Consider the following 17,635-nt stretch of genomic DNA (forward strand, 5'->3'; position numbering starts at 1 on the left):
TTATGCCTCACATTCACATTTACTTTTAGTCATTATTTAGCTGACGCTTTCATCTAAAGCGACTTATAAGTTCTGTACAACAAGTCAGCAGGAAGGGCTGCAGGGGGGGGGGGGGGCAGCAAAACAGGAAGCCACTGGGTTTATGGGAAATATCATGAGGATTGGGAGAACAATTGTTTCGGCAATGGTCTCATTTGTTTACTGTAATCTTTCATCTGACAATGATATATTTTGTTGAAAGTTGTAGTAGCTTTAAAGAACATAATTCTAAACGAGAGCAGTTTCATTTCATCAATGCTTAGTAAGAATACAGATGCCAGATTACAGTAAACAAATGAGACCATTGCCGAAACAATTGTTCTCCCAATCCTCATGATATTTCCCATAAACCCAGTCGCTTCCTGTTTTGCTAATTGATTACTTGAACCCCTGTGAATCCGACCTGGACAGACACAATATCAATGCAGTACAGAGGATATCAGTTGTGTAGTATCACTTTCATTCTCATCAAACTCAACGTGTTTCTGCAGTAATCCTGCTAAGACATGGACATTGAATTTACAACGATATATTTATTGCTGTCGAAATCCTCCTGGTAGTGCCTTTAAATGACCTCAAAATAGTGCTTAGTTGCCTCCTAAGAGACCTCCACCAGGAGGTTCATACAGACACATTTTGGATGATCAAGGCACCCCAAGGTTCTTGAAAGCACCCCTGAGGAATCCCACATTTTTACAGTGTGAGAATTGTCCTATGTAGTCTTGTCACATCTAACTTTCTCCTTTCACATCTCTCTCTCTCTCTCTCTCTCTCTCTCTCTCTCTCTCTCTCTCTCTCTCTCTCTCTCTCTCTCTCTCTTTCTCTCTCTCTCTCTCACTCACTCACTCACTCACTCACTCACTCACTCACTCACTCACTCACTCACTCACTCACTCACTCACTCACTCACTCACTCACTCACTCACCAATGTACAGTGTACAGTGTGTGTGTCCCCCGCCCCCACCTCCAATGTACAGCCCCCACCCACCCACCCAACCCCACCCACCCAACCTCCTCCAATGTACAGTTTCTACATCAAATGTATATATACACTCTTTTTCTGGACACTTTTTGTATCACAAACAGTACTGTATTTGCAAATCTGATATGTCATAAATGTATAGATGTAGCAGTACTGTCTATCTGTATGTCATGTATGTCATATATGTTATGATGAATTGAAAATGGGGGACCCTGATGTAAACAAGACGAAAGTCTTTCTCTGGTCTGCATCCCTTTAACAATTGTATGTTTTGAGCTGTACTGTACTGTACCCATTCTGCAATCTGTTAATAAACTTTTCAATCAATCAATCACTCACTCACACACTCTCTCTCTCTCTCTCTCTCTCTCTCTCTCTCTCTCTCTCTCTCTCTCTCTCTCTCTCTCTCTCTCTCTCTCTCTCTCTCTCTCTCTCCCTCCCTTTCTCCTCTCCATTCAGGAGAGAAGCGTGTCACCTGGGAACCGTAAAGAGACAGTCGCGGTCGCTGAACTCGGCGACGCTCAGCTGTTCGACCACTTCAACTTCAGTGACCTGTTTGTGTGGGCAGTACTCCAGCGGCGCCAGCAGATGGCGCTGTTTCTGTGGCAGCACGGCGAGGAGGCGCTGGGGCGTGCCACCGTGGCCTGCAAGCTGTACCGCTCCATGGCCTGCGAGGCTCGGCAGAGCAACATGGATGACAACACTACAGAGCAGCTCACAACATATTCACTGTGAGTATTTGTGTGTGTGTGTGTGTGTGTGTGTGTGTGTGTGTGTGTGTGTGTGTGTGTGTGTGTGTGTGTGTGTGTGTGTGTGTGTGTGTGTGCGTGTGGTGGATGTAGTTTGGAACATAAGAAACGCCATTTGGTGAAAACTTTGATCCAAAGCTCCTCACAGCACCGTAAGTGCACGCATGTACCAGTGGAATCCAACTGCAAACCTTGGCAGCATTAGTGCCATGCTGTACCCATTCAACCACACAGGACCACACATTCTATGTATGTGTCCCCCCAACATTAATGACGATGGAGATAAAAGAGATACAAAATATAGATACTGTTTTTGTCTCTCTTCACCTTAGCCGTTTAATACACTGCTTGGACTCATTGCATCCAGCCTGTGATTGTTGTACTGCAGATGAGAACTATTGCACTATTTTACGCTCATTTATGTAAATTTTATTTAGTCTATTTTTCTACTCATTCTATGTCTGCACTTTATGCATTACTTTTATTTGGTCAGAAACCTGCTAATAGTCTTTTATATATTTTAATGTCAGAAATCTATCATAATCAATAATAAATCTATTACAATTTTCTTTTTTTAAAGATAGATTTTTTTGACAGAAATCTATAAAAAAAATTCTGGGGGGTTTTAATATAAATTCTCTGCTCATTTTATGCCTGTCTATAATTATGCCAATTGTATGCCTGTGTCTATGTTGTGTCTACTCTACATTACTGCTCTGAAGCACTTTGGGCTGCAATTCTTGTATGAAAGAGGTATACAAATAAAGTTTACTATTATTATTCTTTTTTTTTATCAAATCTTTTTTATTGCTTTTCTTTTTTTCCATAACAAGACACCACACAATACAGTAATAACAATAATAAACAACAATAATAGACATGACTTCACATGACAACAACAGCAGCAACAATAACAACAACAATGACAACAAATTGAAATAACAAGAATAATAATAAAAACAGAGTATAAAATAAAATAAGTTGCCACAGAATATACCCAGTAAAGGAATAGGAAAAATAAAACATTTACTATATGATGAGCCTCCTGAGCCCCTCCATCTCCAGACCCGGCAGCCGTGAACCCCAACCCCAGAGGCCTCGGAGTCCGGCCCCCCAGTCTGAGCCCACGACAGCTAAAGGGGCCCAAAACATATACATTATTCTTCTTCTTCTTCTTATTTTCTCTGCCAGTGAGTTTGGACAGTTGGCGGTGGACATGCTGGACTGTGCGTTCCGCCAGAGCCAGCAGATGGCGATGAAGCTGCTGACCTCGGAGATGGAGGCGTGGAGCCACTTCTCCAGTCTGGAGATGGCCGTCTCCTCGGGGCACAGGCCCTTCGTCTCCCACTCCTGCACCCAGACCCTGCTCACCGACCTCTGGACCGGCTCGCTCAACATGAGGAAGAACTCCTACCTCAAGGTATTCACAGTATACACCATGTCCACCGGCCCAGGTTAGGGATGGGAATCTCTTGGGCATCTCACTATTCAATTTTAATTCTTGGGGTCACGATTAGATTGAAAATGTATTCTCAATTCATCATGATTATCTAGGCAATTCAATAGATTTGTTTCTAGATTGCATTAATTTTCATTTTACAAAGCTTGTATATTGCGTGAGTTTTTCCACTTGGCTGATCTACCTAGGCAATCTGTAGGATTTAGCGGGCTAAATCTATATTTAGCTATATATAGTTCTAAAGTCATGAGAAAGTTTAAACCATGTCACAGAACACTGACATTCTTTTTCTAATTTCTGTATGTACACTCGACTTGATTGTAAATGAGGGAAACCTTAGTTGCCTTTCAAGTTTAAATAAAGGTTTTAAATTAAATGAAAAACAGTCCTTGGTTCCACTTGGAAAATAGTGTATACAAAGTGTATTGAAGAAAAGAAAACGACGATGCTTGTAAAAACTATTCAAGTGTAAAGCTTTAGGTGCTGGAGTTATGTGTGTAGGACCTTTATCTTCTGTCCTGTTGAACAAACAGAGCAGTTATGTGTGTAGGACCTTTATCTTCTGTCCTGTTGAACAAACAGAGGAGTTATGTGTGTAGGACCTTTATCTTCTGTCCTGTTGAACAAACAGAGCAGTTATGTGTGTAGGACCTTTATCTTCTGTCCTGTTGAACAAACAGAGGAGTTATGTGTGTAGGACCTTTATCTTCTGTCCTGTTGAACAAACAGAGCAGTTATGTGTGTAGGACCTTTATCTTCTGTCCTGTTGAACAAACAGAGGAGTTATGTGTGTAGGACCTTTATCTTCTGTCCTGTTGAACAAACAGAGGAGTTATATTTCGTATGGCTATCGCGTCCCGCTCAAGCCTATTGAGATACCCCTTATCTCCTTGTACCTAGTGTACACCACCACGAACAATTTATGCACCCACACCTGACCGGGTCCCGCCTCTATGGAGGCGTAGCCTATAAGACCATGGTACTGGTCACCAAACACCCTTCCTCTATTTTCGTTCCATCATACTGGATGCAATGCACCTTATGTAACTAGTAGTATGAAAAAGATTGGAGGAATTGCGTAATGTTGAAAGCTTACCGGAGGTTTGCGTGCCCCTGGCATCTTCGAGGCATGTTTCAGCGACACGATGGGCCTATGTTGATGTTCCTCATCTGTCGGCAGCCAGATCAAGGTGCAGCATACAACGTTGGCTATCGAGCCGGGTTGTACAACGGTGAGCCCTGTGTCATTAGGCACGGGTATTAGTGTTAGTAATGCTGGGTTGTTGTTACACAACCATGTTGTGTGTCGGCGCCAGGGGGGGATGGTTTGGTGAACGTTCACTGCGGTGAACGGGTTCCAAATGGTCCTGCAAGCATGCTGTTAAACAACTAATGCTAGCTACATGCTAATACTAATGCTACATGCTGAACTCTACTGCTACGCTGATCTAATGTCTCCGCCGTGAGATGTTGTCACTTCTCCCTCCTCTTGCCCGGTTCATCAATGAAGGTCAGTCGGTAGCTGATGTGGGGGTTTTGCTGAGTCCTATTTACCTTTTTACGGGTAAATGGGTTGACAACAGGGTAGGCCGTGGCTAGGTAGCCTAGCCAGGTACGTTACCTTTGTGTTCCGGCGGGGTCTGTTGAACGGTGTCCCCATCTGGGAGCCGATGCGTGAGCTCGGCGGTGTAGCAGTAGAGCTATACTACTGCAGGATGGGACTTAACGGCGGGTTAGGGCTCAGCTGGCTAGTTCCTATCCACATTGGCGTCGGGTAGTGGGGCTATGGGTCCAGCCGGCATTGTAAACATGTTGCGTGTTGTGCACAGGCGATTGTTGATCTGGGTTCCACATCGCCTCACGCCAGGCTGTAGTAGTGTAGTGGGACTGTTTTGTTCTGTCACTCTGCTATGAGAAGGTCTGTCTATGCTACAGCTTTCTCTCCTTTCAACCATTCATGCTGAAGGTCAATCGGTGTCTATTGGGGGAGTATGCGGGGGGGGGGGGGGCTTTGTTTACCTTTTTTGGTGTTTCTGGTGTGCTGTTGTGAATATTTTGAATGAAGGCGGGACTAGTTCGTTCTGGTCCGCCTCCCCTTAACGCTGTGTATATGGGTTTGCTCATTCTACAGTTTTGTGGTTTAGTTCTTTTATTCATTTAACCCTTTCATGGTGCACACCACAGTGGAGGTTGCTGTTTGCAACCACCAATGGTGCTCCGTGTTAACATCAGTCCTTTGCTTTTGACATATTGAAACAGTGCCCCGCCCGGCCGACGCCATGGGTGGGTCGGCCTGGCGAGTGGCTGGTGGGCTGCTAAAGCCTGTACCGCCACGGTATGGAATTGGCAGCGATTAGAACTGGGTTAGAATTGCTGTTTTTTCTATTAAAAAAATGGTGTCTGGTGGCGGGGCCTTGAGGGCCAGCCGACGTCGACACATTGCGCGAGGTTGTTGACGTTATTAGCTTTGACCCAGCCGCAAGCTATAACCGCTCAGGGTTCCCCTCTCCGCAGGGGATTTTGGTCTTCTGCTGGAGCGCGGGCGGTATTGTCCTAGGCCCCACACCGCCTCACACCGCGCAGCCAGAAGAAGAGAGAGCACGGCCTCGTCAGCGGCGATGACGAGGCCCTCGACAGGCGGCCATGTTTTCCCCCGCCGGAGGTATCCTGGGCGTTGAATCGACAGGTGTCCACAAGGCCGACAGCCTTGGCGGCCGAGGGATCGGCCATGTTGGATGGGTTCGGCTTGAACAACAAGCCGTCACCGTCCTGCCGCGAGCAGCCCGCTCTCCGATCACTCCCTCCCCCAACACCAGCGGAAAAAGTGGGCTCTGATTGTTTCCTTTGGCTGCGGGCCGCGTGCCTTCGTTGAAGCGTGGGCGGCCCCACTTTTCGCTTCTCATGGGGACAGGGGCTGACACCCAGTTGATGGCTGAGCCTGGGTCTGTCCGTGAGAATGTTGTGCTGTCAAGCGGCTCCCACACCATAAGCTGTGTTGGTTGAGCCTGGTGTTACGTCTGTCAACTATAAGTGTTGTCAGCAGGGGGGCTCGAAACCTTTTGAGGCACACAGTGGGGGCTTCCCCGGCCTCGCCTTCGCCAGGCCAGGTATCATGTTGGTGCCTCCCACTCCTGAAAGATTGGCAGTGGTCTCGCAGGCACGCGTGATTTGGGTGGTAGTAATATCACTGCAGGGCTACGGTGTGTAGGAACCCATGGGGTCCTTACACCTTGCATGTCCGGCTGCAGAACAACTCCTCAGCATGTTCTGGAGGGGTGTTCAGTGGGGGGGCTTTTTTCACCTAGAAATCCCCCCGTATCAAACCGGCCCTTTCTGTCGGGGTCCCCCCTTGGGTGCGATTGCCTCATGGGTGGTGTCAGGGTCAGATGTCCCGACACAGAACGCTCTGCTCGCACGGTTCCAGGGTTGGCTACGCACAGCGGGGGGACCTAGCCAACTATCTACAGTTCCTGGCGGACCTGCGCCACATGGCGGCGGGTGCGTTGGGAGTGTCATCACATATGACTACGGCAGTACCATATGTCGAGGTGGATGGAGAGAACGCTGAGGCGGGGACTTGTGTTTACACAACCCCACCCGTTTTTCGGGTTTGGTACAGACCCTATTGTCAGGGTCTCCAGCAGTGACAGCTCTGGTCAACAAGATCCAATCTCTGTGGACGAAGCAAGCCATCGTCGTGGCGTTCTCCTCCCGGTGTTCTCTGGTGCCTGAGAAATCGGGAGGGGGGGTGTCAGACCCAGGCTGGACCTGTCCCATGGGAAGGTTCAGCATTTTTTGGAGCGTCTCCTACCTGTTGAACACTGTCAGGTGGGGGTCTGGTTCTCCTCCATAGACCTGTAGGATGCGTATGCGCATCTCCGATCTTCCATCCTAGGGCTTACCTACGCTTCCTTTGTAGGGTTAGCGTATGAGTACCAGAGGCTGCCGTTCGGTTTTCTCTGGCTCCCCGCATCTTCACCAAGTGCGTGGAGGCCGCACTGGGGCCTCTGCGTCGTCAGGGGTTACGGAGTGTATTCTGCCCTGACGACGTTCTGGTCCTTCGCGGTCAAGGTGGATCGTCAGGTCTCGTACCAGGCAGGTCCCTACCAGCCTGGGGTTGCTGTAGACTGGAAGTAGAGTACTCCTCTTCCCAGTCAACGGTTGGAGGGCTATGGGCATCCCTCTCAGAGCGTGTTGTCAACACGCTCGGGAGGTTCCGTCCTAGGACGGTTACGGCGCTGTCTCACGTCACATTTTTCACCGACGCCTCCCTCGCTGGTGACGCGTCGGGCCAACGCAGTAGGGGGCAGCTGGCAAACCATGCTGCCCGGTCTGCGCTACGTTCAATGTGTTGGTGTTGAAAGCGGTCCTTCTGGTCCTCAAACGGTGTTGATCAGGACGGACGATACGACATCAGTGTCGTGTATCGACAGACAGGGGGGAGTACGCTCCCCCCGTCTGCACCAGGCGGCGGGCGGCTGGCTATGGGCGTCCTCCATCTGCGCGGCCTGAGGGCTCCCCACATCCCCGGCAGGGAGAATGTGGGTACAGGTGTACTGTTGTTACGAACTGGCTCAAGCTTGCAACAAGAATAGGGAGACACAGGCACAATTTAAGAAATAACAAAGAATTTATTATCAGTAATATAAAGGAGCAGCCAATATATATGAGTATCAGTGTGTCAGCAGTGTGTGGATGAGTGTATGTGCAGCATGAATGTGTCGGTGTAAAAGCAAAGAAAAGCAACCAAAACAAATGAACCAAAAGTAACAGCCAAATGACCAAAGAACCAAATAATCAACAGACAGCAACCAGACAAACAAAGAACCAAAAACAAATGGGGAGTTCGCCAGAGATCAGAGGCAGCCTCTCTCTGATATCCTGCTGGGACACACCGGCCCAGGTGTGCACCAATTAGCTGACGAGCCTTCCCCAGCTCTGCTCTGCCAGCCAGAGCAGAGGAAGGCTACACAGTGTGGGGGAGGGTCGTCACACTGTCGCGGGGCGGTCCTCATCCTGACGGGTGGGGATTACGTCCGGACATAGCCAGGCAGGTCTGGGACCAATGCCGTGCCGCCTGGGATTCTTCCCCATACATCTGTTAGGTCAGTTGTTGGGACGGGTACGTTGAGGGGCGCAGGTTCTTGATCCTGATGGTGTTACCATCCGGAATGCGCATGCTCCCTCCACTGTCGCGCTTACGCGGGCAGATGACGTATGTTCCAAGTGTGGTGTAAGGCGGGGGGCCGGGACCCAGTCTCCTGCCCCCTGGATGCTGTCCTTAGTTACCTCCAGTCTCTCCTTGATAGACTGTCGGCTTCAACGGTGAGGGTATATGCAGCAGCTATATCCTCCTATCATGAGGGATTTGAGGGGATGTCTTGTTCAGCCACCCTCTTGTGAAGCGTTTCCTGCTTGGCGCTCTACGCATTAAGCCGGTGCAACGCTCCTTGGCTCCGACTTGGGATCTTCAATTGGTCCTCGGTCGGTTGTCCTTGGCCCCGTTTGAGCCGCTCGAGCAGACGCCGTTGGAACAGCTGTCGTTCAAGACCGCGTTCTTGCTGGCCGTCACCTCCACTGACGCATGGGTGTGCTTTGTGCTCTCTCGGTACGTCCAGAGTGCCTGTCTTTCGTCCGATTGCGGTGCCACTCTGCGGCCTAATCCTGCCTTCGTGCCTGTAAATATCCGGAGTTCTTCCGCTCCAGAGATATTGTGGTTCAGGCGTTTCATCCGCCTCCTCACGGTAGTGAGTTAGATGCGGGCCTTCACCTGTCATGTCCGGTCCGTGCTTTGGGAATTACCTCAGCCGTACTCAGGACCTCGGGGTCACCGTTCAGCTTGTTGTCTGTCACGGTGGTTCTCATGCCGGTGAGGCACTATCGAACAACGCCTGTCCCATTGGTTGTGCGAGGGCATTGCCCTCTGCTACACGTTGGCTGGGCAGGATCCCCCTGGGGGCGTCAGGGCACACTCCACTCGTGGGGTGGCTGCCTCTGTCGCTCTCCTGGGTGGGGCTTCGGTGGAGGATCATGGTCCTCCCCGGGCCCCTTTGCAAGGTTTTACCTCATGGACATGACCGGGGGTTCTGTCTCCCAGGCGGTTCTGGGGTCTGTGGCCTTTCCTGCTTCCCGTCCGTTGGTAGGGTAGCAGGAGTGTGTGGGTATGGGCCACAGTGTGTTAGGTCACACGTGGTTCCGCCTGTGCTGTGTGTTCAAGGGGTTCTAGTTCCCTCTTGTTCGCACTCAGGTGAAGTTGATTGCGCCCCCCCTTCGTTAGGAAGGATGGGGTGACAGGGCTCCCCGCACCCCTTGATGTGGGCTTACGGGTCCTCAGGGGGTACATCCGTCGGGTCTCGCGTCCGCTCTAACCCATATCTCAATAGGCTTGAGCGGGACGCGATAGCCATACGAAATATAACGATAGGTTATGTAGATAACCTAGTTATATGAGTATTGGCTCTTAAGCGGCCCTGAGTTCCCTTTTTGAGGGATCTTTTACTGGAACGGGGTTTTTGGCGAGGAAGGGTGTTTGGTGACCAGTACCATGGTCTTATAGGCTACGCCTCCATAGAGGCGGGACCCGGTCAGGTGTGGGTGCATAAATTGTTCGTGGTGGTGTACACTAGGTACAAGGAGATAAGGGGTATCTCAATAGGCTTGAGCGGGACGCTCAGCCAATACTCATATAACTAGGTTATCTACATAACCCATCGTTATGTGTGTAGGACCTTTATCTTCTGTCCTGTTGAACAAACAGAGCAGTTATGTGTGTAGGACCTTTATCTTCTGTCCTGTTGAACAAACAGAGCAGTTATGTGTGTAGGACCTTTATCTTCTGTCCTGTTGAACAAACAGAGCAGTTCTGTATCGTTAGTGGCTTAGCTTGGCATCACACTGCACTATCTCACGTACGTGCACGCGCACTGAATAAACCACAAATATACCTCTAATACCAATATTAGTCTGACCACACCCCTCATCAGCTTACCTTCATAAGCAGGTGTGTGGTCACCTGCTCTCCTCCTTCTCGCTTTCACCACAAGGAAGTGCCTCGGTAGTACCCCACTTGACGTGTCGTTGATAGTTGAAAAGAGTTGTGACTAGGTTTACATTGTGCCTAACCTTTTTCTTCTCTCACTTGTTTGTATAAGAAAAAGGTTTGGGTCATAATGTATTCCGCGGAGAGTAGACCCGCTAGACCTACTCTTCACCACCGATTCTCCATTCCTGCCTCCGTCGTGCGTTCCGGTGCTGGGCTGTTGCCACTCTCGTGGTTGCTGACCCAGCCCGGGAGACTGCCGGTGGATAGTTTTCCTCACCGACGAGCCGAGGGTTCGGTGCCGTCGCTCCGGCGATGGCCTGATCTCGACTCTGGTTCCTCTGTTTCTGGGGAATCGCCCGTTGATGAACGGGGGATTGTCTTAGAGCCAGAGGATTTGCGACGAAAACTTTTTGCGTCTGCTCGCTCACGTCGTAACATGGTGGCGTGCAGACGCGAACGGCCTGGGTTTGGGGAATTGCTGGAGACCAGCGAGGCCGCGTCCGACTCTGGATTTCTGATGGAAACTGAAGACTTCATGGAGGAGGCGGACGGGTTCTTGTATGATGGTCCCGTGGAGGGGAGTATCCCTCCTCCGGAGACCCCGGAGGGGGGAGAAATGGCTCCACGGGGCGCCTTGTTCGAGGATGTCGGGGAACCACCTTGGCCTCATCGACAGGATGCCCTACTGTCAGCCGCATCGGATTGTGGCTCCTTGACCAGTCGCAGCCTGCTGTATGCGAGGGATGCGGGGTCGGTGGAGGAGGGTCCGCAGGGGGAACTGCGGGCCTTGTTCCCCGAGCTCATGGCGGTAGCCGCCGCTGCAAACGGTGTGCCGCTGCCGCAGCCATTGCCTGCACCTGTCCCTGATGACCTCATAGGCCATCCCTGGCAGCGTCCCCCGGTGAGAGGGGTGGACGTTGTCTACCCATTTTTCCCATCAATGGGGGCCTATGTTCGTCGGGGTCAGGCGGTCTCCAACATCATGGGACTAACTCCCGCCTACGTACCAGTTACGCGGGTGTCGGGGTTGGTCAAAGGTATGGGGGAGGGCGTACCTCGGCTTGACAATCCGATGGCCGCGCTCCTCTGTCCGGATATGGTGTGGGAGCCCCTATGCAAACCGGTCCTCCAGGGGAGGTCGGCTAGGCGATTGGCTTATTGGGGTGACCAGTCATTCATCGCCGGTACACAGTCGCTGGCTGCGGCCTCTAACATCGCCCACCTGGCTAGATTTGTATCGGGGATAATGACGGGCGGCGCGGATCTGAACGAGGTGAGGTGCGATCAGATCACCCAGGCTGCGGGAGCTGTGCTGCACCTCTCCCAGGTGCTAGCCATAGCCATGGGGAAAGTGCGCGCCCTGGCCACCCTGGGCCAGCGTCATCTTTGGCTGGAGCAGGCCCGTGTGCCGGAACGGAAGAGAACCCCTCTTCTGACGGCCGCCCTCTCCGACGCTGGCCTGTTCGGGAAGGCCCTGCTATTGATGACCTCAACATGCAGAGAGATGGCAGAGGAGAGGTCCATTCTCCAACCCCATTTTCCGCCTCCCGTCCTTGCCGGTGGGGGCAGAAGGATTCCGCGACGTCGAGCTGTCTCCGTCGCCGCTACCACTGCCTCCACCGCCACTGCTGGCCCTGCCAAGAGGGCCAGGGGAAGAAGCGGCGCTTCGGCCACCGCCGGCCCATCCCAGACCGGAGGAGACGGTAGGGATCGTCGTGTCCAGCAGACTGTTACCTATCGTCCCTCCGGGGCTCCCCGGGGTGGCAAGACTCGAGCGGCGCGAGGTGGCAGGCGCCGTTGAGAGTGACTTTTCCCCCTCTGTGTCCCCTCCTCTACACCCTCCCCGGCCCCTCTATGATTTTGTGCCTTGAACACGTATTTATTTATTAATAAAAAGTTCCCTGACATAAGGGGGACTGTGTTTGGCCGAACAAACTGTGTGTTTCTTCAATACAAATCATGTGGTGGGGTTGTGTTTTATGAATCTACCCTGTTACGTTGGGGGAATGAGTTGTGTTGTGTTACAAGTTTTTAAGCAAGGTCTGCAACTTACACTCGGTAATAGGTTCTATTAGCTTGATGCTCCACATGCAATTAGAACTGGTGGTATTCCATTGCTTTAACTAAGTATATGTGTTCACAACGCTGTGTTGTTAGTTGCAGTAATGCTCGTACACACTTTTCGTGGCCTAGCCATTACTCTCGTTCAACGTCTTCCTATGTGTAGCATAGGCTGCGGGTATGGGATTCACGCACAGGCAACTTGTGTTTGGTTGTAAACCCTTTTACACTTTGTGGGTAGCTAACATTGTATTAGCTTATGCTATATATATTTTGTTCTACCGGAGGTTTTCAAAATGGCTACGGTTGTTTTCTGTGTGTAGGGATAGAAGGTGTGTTTTTCGGGAGGGGGTGTCGGATAAACCCCTCCTTTTTCCCACTTGATTGGTTTAGAGGGTTTGTTGACTTTTCTGCTGAGCCAGTCAGGGCCAAGCCAGTGCTTGACGGGGGAGGGGGGGGGGGGGGGGAGGGGTATTCTACCGACTCCTGTTATGACAGGATCCGGTGGGTTTTCCCCGCCCGTTATAGCGTTGTTGCTATGGCGACGCCTTCCATGAGCTGGTGTCGTAAAGATGTCGAGGTTAGAGCGCAGGACTTAACCTGCTGCGCTCGTTTTTGTGTCAAACTTGAGTCTGTTGGTCACGTGTCTCACAGTTTACATATCTTTTTCTTGACCGTGGTCTCATGTGGGAAGGTGTTTCTGGGGGAATCTGGTCTTACACTCTGATTAAAAAGAGTGACTGGATTAAAATCATGTGAAAAACAGGGTTTTTTACTCCCAGCTGTGCAGTTAGGTCATACATGTGATGCATTTTCTTTATTTTATAAAGAGTTGAATGTGTCTTGATGGATATGAAATGAGGGTCCCTGATGGAACAAGACTAACGTCTTCTCAGGTCTGCCTCCCCTTATCTTTTTGTATGTATTCCTGTACTGCAGTCTGTTGGGTATATTTTTTCATTCATTCATTCATGGAGTTGATTGCATCTCGCCCCTCTTGTCGTTTCCCTGGGCGTCTTGGGGATTCAATATGGTGGTCTAAACGGCCTATTGTTGATGTGGGTATGTCCAAACGCACACATAGTGCTAGCTCAGGATGTGCTTTGGCCGTTGCTGACTGGCGCGCCTCGTTTGCTTTGGTAAAACAGCGTTTTTATGGAGCAATTGGGATGGGGGTTTTTCCTCTTCCGACATCCTGTGTGTTGTCGATGGGTTCCCGTTCATGTCAGGGGATGATGACAGAATGGGTCTGGGCATATGGGAAGGGTCTCACGCCCTAGGGGTGGGCCGCCGGACGCGGTTCATACCGACACGTCTGGGTGGCGCCTTCTTTTTATGTTGGGATCAGACGCGCATATCTGCCCCTTCTCCTGGGGTTGGCAGGTCGGCGTGATTAGGGCACGGGACTGGTTCTGGTCGCGCTGGTCCAGATCAGTGCACCCGTTGTCCGCTGGGGATGCAGATCTGCTGTTCTGGTACCCTGAGGGACTTAGGGTTTTTTCAGGGGGGAAAAATGCTAGGTCGATCCGGGTGTCACAGGGTTGTGCGTTATGGGACCCCTTGTTTGATGTATTCTGCACTGTCATAGTGGCTTATGGCCGTGCCGACCTGTACGCATCCGATCTCGTCGGATCTCGGCTGCTGTGCGGGTTGGTCTTGGTTGGTACTTGGTTGGGTGACCTCCTGGGAATACCGAGTGCGGGGTGCTGGGGGCTGGTCTTCCATATTACGCTCTTCTCTTGCGTTTTGGCGCTGAGGAGCCTGTTGGGTGGGGTTAACCTCCTTTGGGATCCTGTGCTCCCCGTATCGCCGGGCCCGGTCCGGGGTGATGCCCGTTGACCTGTAGGCCCGGGATAGCCCTGTTGGGAACCGGAACGCGGGCTGCGGCGGTGCCGCAGGTGCGTTTCGGGGTTTTTTCCTGAGGGGTTATAGGACCAACCATTACATGGGGTAATGCCTGGGTGGTTGGTTCTCTGGTGTGTTGCTGCAGTGTCAACTCCCGGTTCTCCGGTTGAGGGTGCCCCTGCACGTTCATGACGTCTGCCGATCGTATGGGCTTTTCTGTGGGCAGCTGTCAGGGGCCGTGTGGTCTACGGATCCCGCTTCTGACGTGCTGTTGAAAGCTTGGTTATGCGACAACGCCAGCATACGCCCCTTCCGCCGGGGCGGCTGTTTCAGCTGTCCTTTCTGGCGCCTGCGCAGTTTTTTCCAGGCTTGGGTTGACGACCTGTTGCCTGGTCTTCCCCGGTGCACTGCCTGTTTCCGTTGGTTAACTCTTGTATGTTATGACCATGCTGTCTGCCTGTTGCAGGGCTTGTGTTCCAGGCGGCGTGCTGTTGGGGGGGACAGGGCCCGCTCGGCTGAGGGGCCTTTGTCCGAATACGCTGGCGATGTGAGGGGCGGGGTCACTAGGTGCCCCCCTGGTGGGGTCTTGATGCTGGCATCATGGACTTCTCCGGGCCCCCATTTCAGGGAGCCCAGTCCTTGGTGGGTCTGGGCCTTCCTTCGCGCTCCGCTGCTACGGCCTTGCCACGGGGTTGGGTTGGCCCTTGACCCCGTGATTCTGGGGGCAGTAACGAGGTGGTTTTTCTCCGTTCGTTCCCGGGTGGCATGCGGGTTGTGCGTGTGTGTAGTCGTGGGGTCAAGCCACGGCTGCTCACCCTGTGCGTTGAGTGCTTGAGTGCCTCTTCGCACGGTCGGGTCCGTCGCCTTCCCGTGACGTCCCTAATAGGGGGGCTACCCGCCATTAGGGGGGTCGGGGGGGCTCTGCCCTCCCTGTTCTGATGGTTGTGGGGGGGCTGTCAGCGGGGTGTATTTGTCAGCCAGTGGCTCCGCTTGGCCTCCCTTGTGCAGTGTGATGCCAAGCTAAGCCACTAACGATACAGAACGATAGGTTATGACTATAACCAAGTTCTGTTAGTTAGGGGCGATGCTTGGCATCAGACGGCCGCTGCAGCCTTTGTCCTCACCTTGTGGTGAAAGCTTGGGAAGGAGGAGAGCAGGTGACCACACACCTGCTTATGAAGGTAAGCTGATGAGGGGTGTGGTCAGACTAATATTGGTATTAGAGGTATATTTGTGGTTTATTCAGTGCGCATGCACGTACGTGAGATAGTGCAGTGTGATGCCAAGCATCGCCCCTAACTAACAGAACTTGGTTATAGTCATAACCTATCGTTATGTGTGTAGGACCTTTATCTTCTGTCCTGTTGAACAAACAGAGCAGTTATGTGTGTAGGACCTTTATCTTCTGTCCTGTTGAACAAACAGAGCAGTTATGTGTGTAGGACCTTTATCTTCTGTCCTGTTGAACAAACAGAGCAGTTATGTGTGTAGGACCTTTATCTTCTGTCCTGTTGAACAAACAGAGCAGTTATGTGTGTAGGACCTTTATCTTCTGTCCTGTTGAACAAACAGAGCAGTTATGTGTGTAGGACCTTTATCTTCTGTCCTGTCTCTCAGATCATCTTGAGCGTGCTGCTGCCGCCTGCCGTCCTGCTCCTGGAGTTTAAGAGCCAGGCTGAGATGTGCCACGTTCCTCACGACGCTTCGCTCTTCAGATGTCACTCCAGGAAGTCAATGACAACCCACAACGTAACGGGGCAAGAAGCACCGGTAATCAGCAAGGCACTAGTGGAAATAAACACATTTAGTACATTTTATTGGCATACTGAATTCCTAAGGGCAGGGAACATGTATAGATGATATCTTTGTCGTTCTGTCTTACCCAGAGGGAGCACCTCCATAACCACTGTGCCCAGGGCCGGACTGGGGAAATAATTCATACCGGGAGATATAGCGTGAAATATAGCCCCAGTCAGGCCACTTTTTAAGCGGGGGGTCTGGGGGTCCCCCACCAGGAAAACGTTAGTTACAAAGACTTAATTTCCTGCATTCTGGTGAATTTTAGTGCATGTGAATCACAAACTAATGAGCCAACAATTGCTTAGTACAATGTACTGTTATGAACCTCAAATAAAACTGTTGTGGCACTAGCAATGCTACAACAGTAGCAACACTATTCTCAATAAACTCCAATATGTCCAAAACTCTGCTGCCCGCATGCTCACCTCCACCCGTTGCTCTGATCACATCACCCCTGTCCTCCACGACCTCCACTAAAATACTACTCATCACATTTAAAGCCCTCAACAACCTTGCCCCTCCCTACCTGTCCGACCTCCTCCACCGTCACACGCCCACCCGTCGCCTTAGGTCTGCAGATGCCAACCTCCTAACACCTCCCACGACCAGGCTCTGGACCTGGGGCGACAGGGCCTTTGCTGCTGCTGCCCCCTCCCTCTGGAATGCCCTCCCCAGCCATATCCGTGATGCAAACACCCTGACATCTTTTAAATCAGCCCTCAAAACTCACCTTTTCAATCTTGCTTTTGACCTCTAATTCTGTCGGTTTTATTTTATTTTGTCATGTATTATTTTTGTTCTGTTTTGTTCTGTTTTTTTGTTTTGCCATAGTTTGTCTCTCCTGCCCATGTGAAGCGTCTTTGAGCACCTGGAAAAGCGCTATATAAGGCCATGGTTAGACTAGGTGTTTTTGTTTTCGTTTTGAATACGTTTTGAATACGTTTGCTGTCCCTGTTAGATAGAAATGTCGTTTTGGCAGGAAAAGTTTTGGCCCTACTGAAAACGCTGAAATTGTGTTTTCGTTTTGGATACTCGCCAAAACTCGCCGACAACGTGTCGTGTAATCTGCGCGGAGCCGTTGTTGCTCAACGCCCATGCGCAGTAGATACCCACATCTGCGTGCCCTCACCAACGTCCGAGTTATTGTTATAAGGACCCCAGTCCAAGCTACAACAGTCTGCATTCCCTTAACAATTGTTTGTATTGAGCCGTATTGTATTGTACCCATTCTGCGATATGTTAAATAAAGTTTACATCCATTCATTCTGCTAGCATTAACGATTGCATGAGCAGCTGGCTAACGTTAGCTACCTACCGTAGCTACCAGACCCTGTTAGCTCAGAGCTCATCTTTCAACATAACAAGCATTAAACAAAATGGCCCAGTCATCTATTCACCTTTGTTTAATACACAAGGCGTTGTCTCTAATGTTATCTAGCTACTGATAGCTCCCGATATCATCAGTTTGGTGCTGGCTGGCTAACGTGAGCTAACGTTAGCTTCTAGCCACAATGCTATACTGTTATAATGGCATATTCCTATCTCGTTAGCATGTAAGCTAACAAAATCAGCGCCGATGAGACTAAACTCTGCTCTTGGTGGTCAATTGTGTTGATGATAGTTTTGTTTCATCAACAAATGAGAGGCAGAACACACA

The 17,635-nt window shown here is 50.9% G+C and overlaps 1 protein-coding gene across 1 annotated transcript in view; it reads left to right on the top strand.

The window, feature by feature from the left end:
• Positions 1 to 17,635, top strand: part of trpm6 (transient receptor potential cation channel, subfamily M, member 6) — a gene marked incomplete at its 5' end in the record, with an annotated part of 158,988 nt that overhangs the window by 22,429 nt on the left and 118,924 nt on the right. Inside the window, 3 exons of the mRNA XM_084323194.1 lie at positions 1,482 to 1,753; positions 2,963 to 3,191; positions 15,796 to 15,948. Coding sequence (XP_084179320.1) covers positions 1,482 to 1,753; positions 2,963 to 3,191; positions 15,796 to 15,948 — 654 coding nt within the window. The remainder of the gene's footprint in view (positions 1 to 1,481; positions 1,754 to 2,962; positions 3,192 to 15,795; positions 15,949 to 17,635) is intronic.

This window comes from Notolepis coatsorum, assembly GCF_963971535.1.
Source record: "Notolepis coatsorum genome assembly, chromosome: 10".
Lineage (NCBI taxonomy): Eukaryota > Metazoa > Chordata > Actinopteri > Aulopiformes > Paralepididae > Notolepis > Notolepis coatsorum.